Source organism: Erpetoichthys calabaricus, chromosome 12, assembly GCF_900747795.2.
Source record: "Erpetoichthys calabaricus chromosome 12, fErpCal1.3, whole genome shotgun sequence".
In the NCBI taxonomy this organism is placed as follows: Eukaryota; Metazoa; Chordata; class Cladistia; order Polypteriformes; family Polypteridae; genus Erpetoichthys; species Erpetoichthys calabaricus.
In genome coordinates, this window is record NC_041405.2 from 106,435,920 (window position 1) to 106,449,717 (window position 13,798).

The 13,798-nt window shown below is 35.1% G+C and overlaps 1 protein-coding gene across 5 annotated transcripts in view; it reads right to left on the reverse strand.

The window, feature by feature from the left end:
* Positions 1-4,246: 4,246 nt before the first annotated feature.
* The window catches only part of hdx (highly divergent homeobox), a 102,984-nt gene continuing 93,432 nt past the window's right edge, over positions 4,247-13,798 (reverse strand). For 4 of the 5 annotated variants that reach the window (XM_028815959.2, XM_028815962.2, XM_028815960.2 and 1 more), the window contains 2 exons: positions 8,639-8,761; positions 4,247-4,526 (listed from right to left, as the gene is read on the reverse strand). In XM_028815959.2, coding sequence (XP_028671792.1) covers positions 4,389-4,526; positions 8,639-8,761 — 261 coding nt within the window. In that variant the 3' untranslated portion in view covers positions 4,247-4,388. Of the gene's footprint in view, positions 4,527-8,638; positions 8,762-13,798 lie in introns of those variants that run through there. The other variant, XM_051935084.1, reaches the window with a different exon arrangement.

The following is a 13,798-nucleotide window of genomic DNA, read 5'->3' on the forward strand; positions in this document are numbered from 1 at the left end:
AAAAAAACAAAACACTCTCAGTTTATTTTGGAATGATACACAAGCTCTATAAATTGAAAAACACTGGGTCTTTAAATTCACTCAGTTTGAAACTCCCTTTTGAGTTTTCTTGTTGAAAAAGCCCACAATGGAGGCATCTTATAGGATAATTCCTTAAAGATTGCATGTTCTGGACATTTGTGTGCTCCTGGGCTTTCACAATATATACTGCAGGCAATACATGTGCATGAAATATAATGCATCTCTCATTAGATAATTTTACTCTGGTAACTAAGACAAAAACCAAATCTTACAATATCACATCAATCCTCAAGTGTGCTACACTGTAATACCCAGCATCCAGGAAACAAGCCTTTATTCTGAAGTCATACCCTGATCGCATCACCTGGATCACGCTGTATAGTAAAAATGTGCCTGTTTTGTGGCCCAGGCAAAATGTGTCCAAGAATCACCAAAGCAGTAGAGACTCTGCACAATCCTAATGGGTTGCACTCCAGTTTGCTAACTTAAGAACACCTACAGCATAGGTTACCTCATCCTGGTCATTTTTAATGGTTGCCAGTATCTCCACTTCAAATACATGGAATTTTATTCTAAATTCCCAAAACCTCTGTTGGCTCATCTTAAATGCACTAACAGTGCAATTCCCATGATTTTCACCTGCTAATTCAAGCAACTAGTAGGCTAAAAATAACAGATTTAGTCTTTTGTACTTGCAATGTTTACCTTTTTTCTCTCTTTAGAAGGCTGGTATGTTAGTAGACTTTGCATCACAAATCTCTGTATTTCTGAGTTGACACATATGTGTCATCTACAGTACACTGTCATGCATAACCCAGAATATCTGGGTGTTTACTTCACCAGACAGCTCTCAAAAACGGGAGCAATTCAAAGGAGTGACATAACAAAGGAGTGAAACCTCAGATATAAATTTCAAAGGAGTGACAACCATCCAACCAACCAACCAACCATCCAAGTGGTAGGTGAGGCGACAATGATTTTTTTGGCGAGCGTACTTTCAGTTGTGTTCCTGCTCTCTGTTGAATCAAGATAACAAATTATTTAATAAAGTTTTAATCATAATTTGTCACTCCATCGTTATGTCACTCCAATAAAATGTCACTCCTTTAATACGGTATTTATGTTACTCCTTTGTTATGTCACTCCTATGAAGTGTCACTCCTTCGATACAGACCCCTCAAAAACAGATTCTTGATCTCTAAACTGACACCAGTGCTAGCTTTGTGTGGCTATGGGATGGCAGATTTCATCATGATAAAGACTTAAGACTGCATCTCATTAGAACTAAAAAAACGGAACTCCTGTATCCATTCATTTCTTTCATCTGTGTGATAAAAAGGTGGCAGGTACATAGCTGATCTTATCACTGGATTATGGAAGACTGCAATCAATTGCCAGTCAGCTCCAGTAAAAATAATTGAAATATTGTTTTTTGCAAGTTAAAAAAAAATACTAATTTTACTTTTCTTTTGCGTTGTGAATCTTCATATTTTGAGGTATGCTGTACTGGTAGTCAAGATTTGTCAAGCTGTAAGATTTCTAGCTAAATTTACCTGTGGGTTTCTAGATAAAATATATTTTTTGTTTGTTTATTGTATTTTTTCTGACCTCAACCCAATAACACAAAACAGTGCAGTAACTGGTTAAAATTTTTTTTTCATTAAACAAGAGATGAAATAAAACTAACTAACTAGCATTTGTTTGAGGCTGTTTGTAATAAAGCCTGCATCTTCTACTTCCCTCTCCAACCAATGTAAGTCTCCGTTAATCCTTTAAGCCACAAGCAACAGTAACTTCAGTATTTTTTTTCTAGTCACATTAACAATTTCTGTTTAAGACAAAAACAAGATGAAATTCACAAAAGTATTATTACAAGACCAACATGATAACCATTTCACTGATTGAAACTTACTAATATATTATTTGTACTGTTTGAGTTCTTGAGTGTGAAAATAAAATGTTGGTATTGTAACCACCCATCTTCACAAGATACACGATGAGCACGTTTGATCACTGCATCAGGTATTTTCATGTTAACTAACATATCTTTCAACTTCTTACATTACAGATTTGGACTTGCATTAAATGTACTGTAATCCCTCCTCCATCGTGGGGGTTGCGTTCCAGAACCCCCCGCGAAAGGTGAAAATCCGCGAAGTAGAAACCATATGTTCATATGGTTCTTTTTATATATTTTAAGCCCTTATAAACTCTCCCACACTATTATAAACATTTCCCGCACAATTATACAGCATAAACCCTTTGTATTCTCTTAGATATTAGGTAAGATTCGTTGAAATTATGTATGTAAACACAGTTTATATACAGTACAACCTAAATATTATTTTAAAGATATCGAGCGTCTCCGATATCATACATGTTACAGCCATTACGACAGACAGGCCACCAGCAATAAATACGTACAATACAAGAAAAATTGTATACAGTAAAATGTGTGTACAGTGACACTAAACTATGTACATGTAATAAGTACTGTACGTAGATAATTAATTATGGTTACTCACCAACAATGACACGACGACTTGTCCGATAACGATGAGTTTAATTTTACTGCACAACAAAGGAGAGCGTTACAGCTCTTCTAAAGGAGCCTCTTCAGGCGACTGTGTAGCACCGCCGTCATTCTTCTTCCATCAGTCTTCAATCCAAATCCCTAAAGCACATTCCATCCAGACTACTGCCTTATCACGTCCACTTGCAACTCGTTTTGCACCCTGGTTAAAGGACACTGCGGCTGTAGATCTTATATGCTTTTCCTCCTTTTTAAATAAAAAGAATCGTGGACTCATTGATGCCGTAATGGTGTCCTGCAGCAATGTAGCTGTTCCCTTCCTTCAACATATCCAAAACTTTTACCTTTTCTGCAATCATTTGCATCTTCTGTTGGCATTTGGACACGGCCCCTGAAGCAGTAGCAGGAGCACGTTAATGCTGAATGAGTGAGATGAGACTTCCTGGTTAATGCAGCACTCCGTCGCTGAGCCAATCAGCACACAGGAACTTTAACTGTGTGCTCTGATTAGGTAGCTTCTCAGTCATCCGCCAATAGCGTGCCTTGTATGAAATCAACTGGGCAGACCAACTGAGGAGGCATGTACCAGAAGTAAAAAGACCCATTGTCCGCAGAAACCCGCGAAGCAGCGAAAAATCCGCGTTATATATTTAGATATGCTTACATATAAAATCCGCAATAGAGTGAAGCCGCAAAAGTCGAAGCGCGATATAGCGAGGGATTACTGTATTTTTATTTCTAATTTCTTGGGTCTAATGCTAAGAAGGCTACTTTAAAATATACTAGTTTAAAATAATGAGTTAATTTCCAGATTTGTATTTATATTGTGAGTTATTAAATATTAATAGAAAAAGTTTATTCAATTATATTTTCATAAAAAGAACAATTCTGACCACTGCTACCTGCAATGTTTTAAATATGCCAAAATGATAAAACAGGCTTGCAGAATACAAGCAAAGTCTACTAGTAGACTACTGCCCAGTTGTGTGTTTTTCCTATGAACATAATAAATGAATACATACAGCTTTTCTCATTCAACATAAAAGGAACATGCAGAGTTCCTTCTATTACCAGATTATGCCAAAATGACATGATATAAACATATTTGTTTTTTGCTTGTTGGGTTAGTAAGAGCACACAGGATACCGTACCATACCACGCAAACCATTTTCCAAGCCCACTTAATCCCGAGCAGGACTTCGGGAGGCTGAAGTCTATCCCTGCTAGCGTAGGGCACTAGGCAGTTACACTACATGGACAGAGCACGGTCACACAGACTCACAACACCACACACTCACTACTGCCAATTTAGTGTCACCAATCCCCCCAACCTGCATGTGTTTGGTCACTGAAACAAAATGGCATCTATAGAATGGGATCTAAGAAACAAGAGAATGTTTTAGTTTCAGAATATAATTACACCACAGTGTCCATGACAACAAATAAGGTGCAAAAACAAAATTTGAAGAAACAGATATATGTGGAAAAAATATAAACCAGTATCCTGTTCAGTCCAGACTTACAGGTGCAATTAGAGTTGCTATCTGATGAATCTAAATTGTTTATAAATCAATACGTACAATAGTCAGAATACCCAAATAAAAAGATGTTGCTCATTGTAGACCATCTGTACTGTGAAATGAAAAGTAAGCACATTATGCAAAAGAGAAGCGGAAAATGCCAAAACACCTGCAATGTATGTGATTTTTATTTGTCTTTGCAGATACCTGTGGAACAAGGCAGTCATATGCAATAGAAAAAAAGCATTCCTGTTGCACACAGTCATTAATTCAATGCCGAGAGCAGGCAGATTAGTGATTCCAGGTTCAAAATGTCACAATGATTCTGGAGCACCTTTTTCCTCTGATGCAGAGGAATAACTTTGTATCATGATCATAGGTTCATTTGTCTCTGTGGATACATTACTAAAGTCCCAGTCTTCTACTTCTTGAGGTATGTTAGACAGCAACTCCTGCAAAATGTTAAAAATGACAAAAAGTTTCATGAATATAGGAAATAGGAAACAATTATGATCATTAAAAAAGTTTATTCATTTTTCTAACAAAGGAGTGTCCATTTTGAGCTAAACCCCTTGGTGGGGAGCCCATTATACAAGTAAACAAATCCATAATAAAAAAATATGTAATATAAAACACTAAAGTTTAAGAAACTACTGTAAATGAAAGTCTTGGAGCACTACCTCCATTTATTAAACAAACGCTGGACCTTCTAGATTTCCAAGTCCTTTGAGATTCTTGTCACTTCCTCTTTATGGTCAGAATTTTTTTTTTCTTTTGAAGAAAAATCTTCAAGCTTCAAACCATATGAATTTTGCTCTTTTTAAATTTTATATTGATCCAGTATGAATGAATGTGAGTACATATAAGAACCTGGCAGAACACAAGAATGTTCAGCGCACCTGATAATGTTTTACTATTTATTATTGCGTTTTATTTACATTTTGTGTATTTTACGGTGTATTTGCTGAACTCACTAAATGTGGCGTTGGTTATATCATCACTCATCTGCTGGAGGCTATTGTGAAAATTAGGACTACAAAAAGCTCATGATTGTCATTCACTGTTACTTGACCTTTGCCTTTATTCCTGATGAAAGCTATGAAGAAATTTCTCAAATACCCTTAACAATTCTGGTTACACGTTAGAACCCTGCGTTTCTGATTCTCAGTTGTTCTGCCCTTTAAGTCCCACTTCAGAAAACAATGAGGACAATTCTGAATGACCTCCAGAAATACAATATTTCTTACTTCTAAAACCTAAAATCTACCCATAACAGAGAAACGTTGACTAGCAGTAAATGGTTTAACAACACATGATAATGAGGATGCCAGCCAGGACTGGCGTTTGCCTTGCTCTTCCTCCTGGTTACAGCCCTGCCATAATAAAATTGCATTCTGAACATAGTTGGAAAAATTCAGTCATTGTAGTTATGGTTAAAAGTTATTCTAATCAACAAGTAGATTTTTTCCCCCCTTTTGTTAAATGCCATCTACAGTAGGTGTGTATACTTTTTAAAATGTATTCTCTATTTAGCTTGTTTTGATTTTAGAGTGGGTACAACTGTTGAAGATCAAGTATAAACTGTGTTTCCCTTTACTTTGTTTTCCTTCTGCAGATTTCATACTGATTTTGAATGGCAGGTATTGTAGCAAATGGATCATGGAATATTTAGGAATTATGTACCAACAATTAACTGGACCTCATTACAGAAAGAAGGCAAGAGTTCCAATTTAGACTTTCTCCAATTAGCAAAACATAAATATTAATTCAACTTTAGAAAATCTTCTAAAATAACTAAGTGCATATGTTCTGTCTTATAAGTTTGCTGTCTTGTTTAAGTATATTTAAGAATACTGTAGGTAGTATTTTCTGCTATTGTGCAATTATGCCTTTACCTACTGTATTCCTTGGTTTCATCAAAACATTCCTGTTACCTAAGCAGGTGACAACTGGCACGGACTTACTTTGCAAATAACAATAAAAACAAAATCTCCAAGAATGTCACAAAGCTTATAAGTTGACTTTAGATGCACTTATATGTAAAACAAATGGTAACATTTATGTAATTTTTGTCCTGTCCATCGTGAACAGCTTAACACTTGAATTTGTTGAAGTATAAAGATCTCTCTACTGTGAAAATCCTTGAAAGTGATGTTTGTATGACACCATGATGGTTTAAGACTGTGTAAACATCATTTTTCAGAATGATATTCTGTAAGGCCTATAGTGCAATACTTAAAACTACAATGGGAGAGACAAACAAGCTGCCTGTCAGTATTTTCTTTGCACCACTGGAGTTTTTGTAATCTTAAATATCTCTTTTATAAATGTAGTCCTCTCTTCATAAGTATGGCTTAAAAGAAAACTACTAAATGTATGTCAAGCATTTAGTCTGATGGTCAATAAGCTCAATATAGGAGAATAATACCCCTTAGAAAGTAAATATATTTATGACAGATGAACATTTTGTGTAGAACGCAAAATATTTAGTGCACAACTTAAACGAATAGTTGTAAATAAGACAGAGTAAATATTCTATGCCTAATGTGACACACAGTAGACATTAAAATGTGTTGGTGGAAGGTTTATAAACAAAAATACATACATTTTTGTTTTCTTTTAATATTTTTGGTTTGCAAATCACTATCTTTATGAACATATCCAGTAAAACAGAATTGTTAAATTATAAAACAACAGGGTAAAAAGGCAGTTTTAAAGGATGTGCCTAGAGTAGGATTTGAATCTGCTTGCCAATTATGGTAATTAAAAAGGAAACAGAAAGATACAGATCAAGCAAAGTCAAAGTGGAATATAACACGTAGTAGTTTTGAATTGCACATATCATAAGTGTTCCATATGTTATACAGTATATACCAATAGGAAGGGAGGGAAAGGAAGTCTGTGGTCAACAGAGTGACCTCTCAGATACATGAATACTTCTCAAATACAATTTTTAAACTTAGCAAGCAGAACAAACTATAACACTGCAAATATAAAGATTGACAACCCTGCTGTCTTTAACACTGAAACAAGGCCTTTGATCTAAAAATCAATAATGTGTAGATTCATTGGCTAGGATGTTTAGCATATTTGTCATAAAACAGCTATGCTACCATAAAAAATTGTTTCACGCATAAGAACGATTTAAAAAATGCCATTTACTGTAATTAAAGCTTAAATAAATACAATTCATCAATCTCAGTCACTTTACCTTAAGAATTTATGCAAAATTGTAGTAGTGTTTATTAATAGAAGTATACTCTCAAGGATATGAGTCCTTAATTTAAATCATGGCCAGAAACTGTGTGAATTCTGCATTTTTCCCTATGTCTGTATGCTTTTTTAACCCAGTACTTAATTTTTCTTTTCACATCCAGAAAGCCTATGTGTTAGGTTAACATAAATTGAACAGGTGAAAATACAGAGTGTATAAAAAGTATTAACTCACATTGGATTTAATTTGGCCTTTTTGACATCATCAACATAAAAACTATTCAATGTCAAAATGAAAGCAGATCCCTGCAGAGTTACAAATACAAAACACAAAATAAGCTTTTTTTATGCTTGTGGTCTTTGTCTTGCTGAAAAAGAAATCATCACCCATGCAGTTTTTTGCAGACTGCATCAGGCTTTCCTACAGCATTTCCCTGTATTTTGCTGCACTTCTCTTACAGAGAAACATCCAAATAGCATGATGCTGCCGCCACCATGCTTCATGAAGGAAATGGTATGTTTTTGATAATGTGAAATGTTTGGCTTAAGCCAAGCATGACATTTATTCTGGTGGTCAAAGAGCTCATTTTTGGTTTCGTCAGACCATAAAACCATCTTCCAGTTCACTTCAGAGTGTGCCGCCTGGTAAACATTATATGTGTGTGTGTTTTTTTTTTTTGTTTTTGTTTTTAAACAATGGCTTTCTCTTTGCCACTCTCCCATAAAGTAGCAACCGATGAATCACCTGAGCAACAGTTGTGGTATGCACGGTCTTTCCAATCTAAGCCACTATAGCTTGTAACTTTTTCAGAGGTATCATAGGTCTCTTGCTTGCCTCTCTCACTATTGTTCTCTAGGCAGATCTACTACTGTGCCATACTCTTTTCATTCTTAATGATTGATTTAATCTGCCCTGGCAGATTTTCTATTTTTTGTAAATAATTAACTTCAGTCTTTTTTATCACCTCAGTGAGATAAAGTTTAAAAATATAAAACAACCTGTTTAGATTACAACTGCCAAAAATATTCACTGTTGTCAACTGTGATTTGCTTTTCTAAATTTTTAACCCCTCAACTCAGAAGTGTGGAATATACAGTTGCTTATTAAACTGAAAATCCCAGGTTATCCCTGATGCAGCTCTTTTCTGCCTCAAGTGTTTTAGCTATTTACCAGTATACATTCACATGAAGTGCTCCACAAAGACCTTTACCATTCCTCCTTTTTTGTTTTTGTAAAAAAAACAAAATAACAAAACATATAAAGCCCATGCAGAGTGAATGAATGCATACTTTCACATTCCTATTTGTAAACATTTGCTATAATCTAATGATACTATTTTTTAAACCTCACCTGTTGTTGTTCTGTGTTGTTCATCTTTACAGCTGCTACCAAATTCTTAGCAAAGGTTTGCAGTTCATAATATTTTTGTTTTTGGTTCTCTAGCTCAGTCTCTAGATATTTGACTTCTTCATGCTGGAAAAAAAAGAATATACAATACACACACATTATTATATATATAATAATATAAGTTATAGTTATAAAATATGTTACTACACATTAATTTACTCACATGATTTTTCAGTGTTAAGAAAGTTGTGAATAACAGACTGATCTGTCACCTTTAGACACTTTTAGCAACTACTAAACACTTAGATTCTAGTCTGCTGAGGAACAGTGTAAAATATTTATAACTTGCTTTTTTCTTTCTAATTATAAAACCTTATCAACTACAAATGTAGATGCCACATGGGCTGGATGGGCATCCTGGCCAGGAGAGGAAGCAGACCTGGAAGGAAGGACTGGAAAGGGTGGACGGACAGCCCATTAAAAAGAGAAGAAGTTGCTAGAGGTTTTTTATTCTCCCACCACGCTAGATGGCAGCAGCCCCGGAGCTTGGTGCACAGTAAGAAACTAGCAGGGCATGCCAGGATATATAGTCTGACAGAGCAACCCGTGTGGCATCTACAAAATTATGCAATTCAACAAATACACTATTACAGCAGCAATATCCGACATGTACAATTTCTCAAAATCTGTCAAAATGAATTACCCAACAAAAAAGAAAAACTATTTACTTGCTCCCTTTGATGGAGAATCACTGCATTCACTTGTATGAGCTTTAATTGTCTAACTGAATGGTAAATGGTTACACCAAATGACAAAAGCAAACATTATATTTGCAATTCCTATTTGAATACAGTCTCCTCCATCTGCTTGCTATGTTTGTGATTTTGCATGTAGTTACTCCCCTTGATATGGTTATACAAAGAGAGGGCTCCATTGCCCGCCATTCTATATTAGGAACAGTGACTAAAATCTATGGCGAGTTTAGATGTGTTGTCCAAAGGTAAATCACTTATTTCAAGGGTTACTGAAATCTCTGTTTATTGCTGTTGCTTGTAAACATTACAGTCATCATTAAAAACACTCTAGATCCATTTCTGGAATAACAGAAACAGTGAAACTGATCCTCTGTAGCTTTTTGCTTTTGAAAATTAATGAGTGTTGATGGAACAGACATAGATGGTCTTCTCCACCTGTCAAGTTTTAAGGATGAAGTGCAGATCAACATATGCACTTCACCATGTCTAAAGCATTATTGCTTTCTGGTTGTTACCAATACAGTATATAGAAGAAAGATTGTGAAGGTCTGTAAACCACTAGTTTTTGCAGTCAGATTATGTTACCAATAGTCAATTAGTCAGATGAAGAAAAGAGGTAACTGAACTTTTATATGAAAAATATATAAGCGCAAAAAAAAAAGTAAAAACTTCACTTAAACACTTAGGAAGCAAAAGGAAAAAACTGATTACAACTGAATGAACCTTTCATTTAATCCATACTCAACATATATGGTTATGGGATGCCCAGCCAAGAGGTTAAAACAACGTCCATACATTAAAATAACAATTAAAGGTGGTTTGACTGGTCTAGTATAATGTGTTAAACAGAAATTATCTTGGTTGTTACTAATTACAAATACTGAACCAATTTGAGACATACGTAGCTTACATGTGCCTTGCTGTGTTGCTTACCATATGTTCCCATAGATGTATTTTACATTGTGTTAAGGTGCAGGTTAAAAAAGTTCAGTATATGATGTCTTAGGGTCAAACGTGACCTTTGAGAGAAAAATGTAGTTCACTTGTGATCAAATCTGTATTAGTATAATCAAAACAATAAATATGAAAAACGAAGAAATTGCTATATGTAAGAAATAATAAATGCAAACAGCACCTAGCAGCCACCACACACACCCCTGTCCAAACTCCTACAAAATAGGACCAGGGCAAGCATTGCCACCAACTCCCACATAAAACTAGGCAGTAAGACACAGCATCACAAATTATTACAACTTATTTAAAGTTAATGGATTCAAGTGAAAAAAGAGAGCCGTGAAAGCCAGACTCAACCAGCCATTTCACTGACATGCTTCCACTCTTCCCAAGTAAGCTCCCCAACCAGGGTCGACAGGAGACAAAGCAAATGGTAGCTGCAACAGTGACATGAATAAACAATTTCTTTTAACATATATCTATAATATTACTTGCAACAGAGTAACTTCATTGGTAAGATTTGTTAAAAGAATAATGTAGAAGATAGAATAAACCCTAAACTGTTAAAAAAAATATAATAATATCTGAATGTAGCATGAGCTGGCAGAGAGTTAAAGGCATGGAGATTGATACCAAAAACTCCTACCGCACAAAGCATATGGGACCAAAGTTTATGATGAACAAGTGGAAGCTAAGGTGCACAGAAGGAAATTATACTATAAGAAACAGTTGTGTTATTTGAAGTTGGGAACCCTTGGATTGCATCCATTATGCAAGTATAAATCATTCAAATATTTGAAGAGGATGAAGGTAGTCACTGGCTTCCCTGCTGACTAAATATTAAGTATGAGGCATACTACTGTGATGGCTCAAGTCATGGTGGCCAGTGGCTCAAATCCCCATACCAAACAGCCAGAGATATTGTCAGAGTACTCTGCAGCTCCAGATTACAGTCAAATGATTCCAAGTCAGAAATTAACAGGCTCATTTCAGCACTAGCCACTTGATATTTTGACAAAATAGTAATAGAAAAAGGAAAAGATATAAATGTATGTAGTTGGGCCTTACAAGGATGTCTGTGTAGTGTATGAAAAGATTACTGAAAGGGGAAGCCTTAAAAGTACAGGAAAATGTGAACAAAGATAAAAAACAGTCAGAAATGTTGAAAGCAGATAAAAGTGTTGGAGTTCTGCATTGACAGATCTCTATGACATGATTATAAGAGAACTGTAGATTCCAGATGACAAGAAAAGAAGGGTGCTCTTTCCAGTGCACAAAGTAAAGATTAAGGTGATGAGATACTGGAAACAATTTAGTTATTACTTAAACAAACATGCTCGACGGACTGAATGCTGTACTCTCATTTATCACACTTCTCATGCTTTATAATCCAGCACAGCATGCATCTTATAGAGTGATCAAGCTTTTGGACAATAAAGGTGGTTGATCTGATATGTGATTCTCGTCTATGGTATGCAGTTAAAGATTGTGAAATGCACTACGGTGTTACTGCAAGAATGTTAAATGGAGATGATCTATATTCCGAGGAAAACATGAGACATAGGGAAAGCCTGAATTAGACTATATATACTGTATATATGTTAGTATATATGTTAGTGATGAAAAACAAGCTGAAATGACTCAAGTAAGTGAGGCGAAAAGCAGAGAATGGTTTAGGAATGAGATGCTTCCCTGATGAGAGGAAGAAAGAAATATCAACGACAATGCAAGTGAAACTGAAAAATGATAATTTGAGATACAGTATTTGGGTTTTATCCGTAAGAATACCACAGATTTTGAAAAGAATGCAGTGAAATTTGAGGTGCACATTATCAACCTTGTTAAACCCACATAACCATTAACCCTGTGCTTGTTCCTTCCTGCGTTACACTGGATATAAAATGTATGTTAAGTTTGCAGATATGTGATTGCTTGTAGCACTAATCTGTCAGAATACTTATAAATACCGTCTCAAGTAGGATTACAAAGAAAAAAAACATTTGTAAAGTTCTTCAAATACCCATGTCAAATAAGAACTATTAGACATGATAACCCAAAATTTAATCTACAGTTATGTTTTTCAATTCAAACCAAAGTCATTTTGCCATCTAAAACAATCACATTTTCTGCGGTGGGTTGCACCCTGCCCGGGATTGGTTCCTGTGCTTGTGCCCTGTGTTGGCTGGGATTGGCTCCAGCAGACCCCCGTGACCCTGTGTTCGGATTCAGCGGGTTGGAAAATGGATGGATGGATGGACAATCACATTTTTCACTATAACGTAATTATAAAACAGTTGAGAAACACATTTCTTAACATCATTCTAGATTTCATTGTGCAAGATATGTAGATAAAAATGAGAATTTTTGAAAGAGACATTCCATTGAATGTATTGCATTTAATACACTAAATTCCAATAGCTTTATTGACGTAACAATAACGGTTTGAAAAACAACTCGGCATTTTGTTATATTAATAACCTAAGGTCACACATTTTTCCTGATTGGGAATGATATATTTTTTAATGAAAGAATTTAGTGTTTTATAGCAATGTGATAAAGGGAAGTGTAGCATGTTGTTTTTAGATACGAACTGAGTATCAAGTGATTATGTCTGACATTTATCAAAAGGTCACTTGAGACTCCTTCTGTGCACTGTCTGGAACAACAAGACAGACTATTCATTTCTGCCTTTAGAAGAACACTTCCGAGGTCCAAGGCTCCACTGTCATTTTCTCTACACTGGCCTTTTTTCAATGAAAATAATATGGAGAGATTGTAGAAAACTTGTAATTACACTCAAAGGTACACAACAGGCAATTTCTGTGGCCTTTGACTTTAAGTAATTGAGAAATATATAAGTAAGAAATTAAGACCACGTATTAGATATTCATTCAAAAACACTTGGTTTTCTTAGTCGCTAATAATTAGGTAACTGACGCCACTGAGAACCAAAAGCATTCCACAGTACAGCGTTAGTGACTTGATAGCTGTGAACATTAGCAAGTTCACACTTATTGTTAGGAAATTAACATTTTAATGAAGTACCTTATATGAAAACACTGTTTAGTTTGCTCTGTCCTTGTAGCACTGAGTAAACTTAGGGATTTACCCAAAAACAAAAAAAAAATGCAAGTGCAAGTAAAGCCTGATGTTTTTTCCAACATTTCTCAGTCCTTCCTTCAATTTCACAAGGAAAGTAAACTTTACACACAATAAAGCTTATGTGTTCTGTAATAACATAAAGATACTTTTTGATTTTTATGCATTTACTCTGCAAGTAAATCCAAATGGCTCTTGTTACATGCTGCCAATTTTGATGCTTTGATGCTCAGACACAGAAAGAAGAGGGGAAAAAATCTTTTTGCAGAATAACCACAATAGAAAAACTGTTAATGCAGCCTTCAAACTTATTCAGAGTATATGATGATTTTTCGTAATATAAAAATAGTAATTA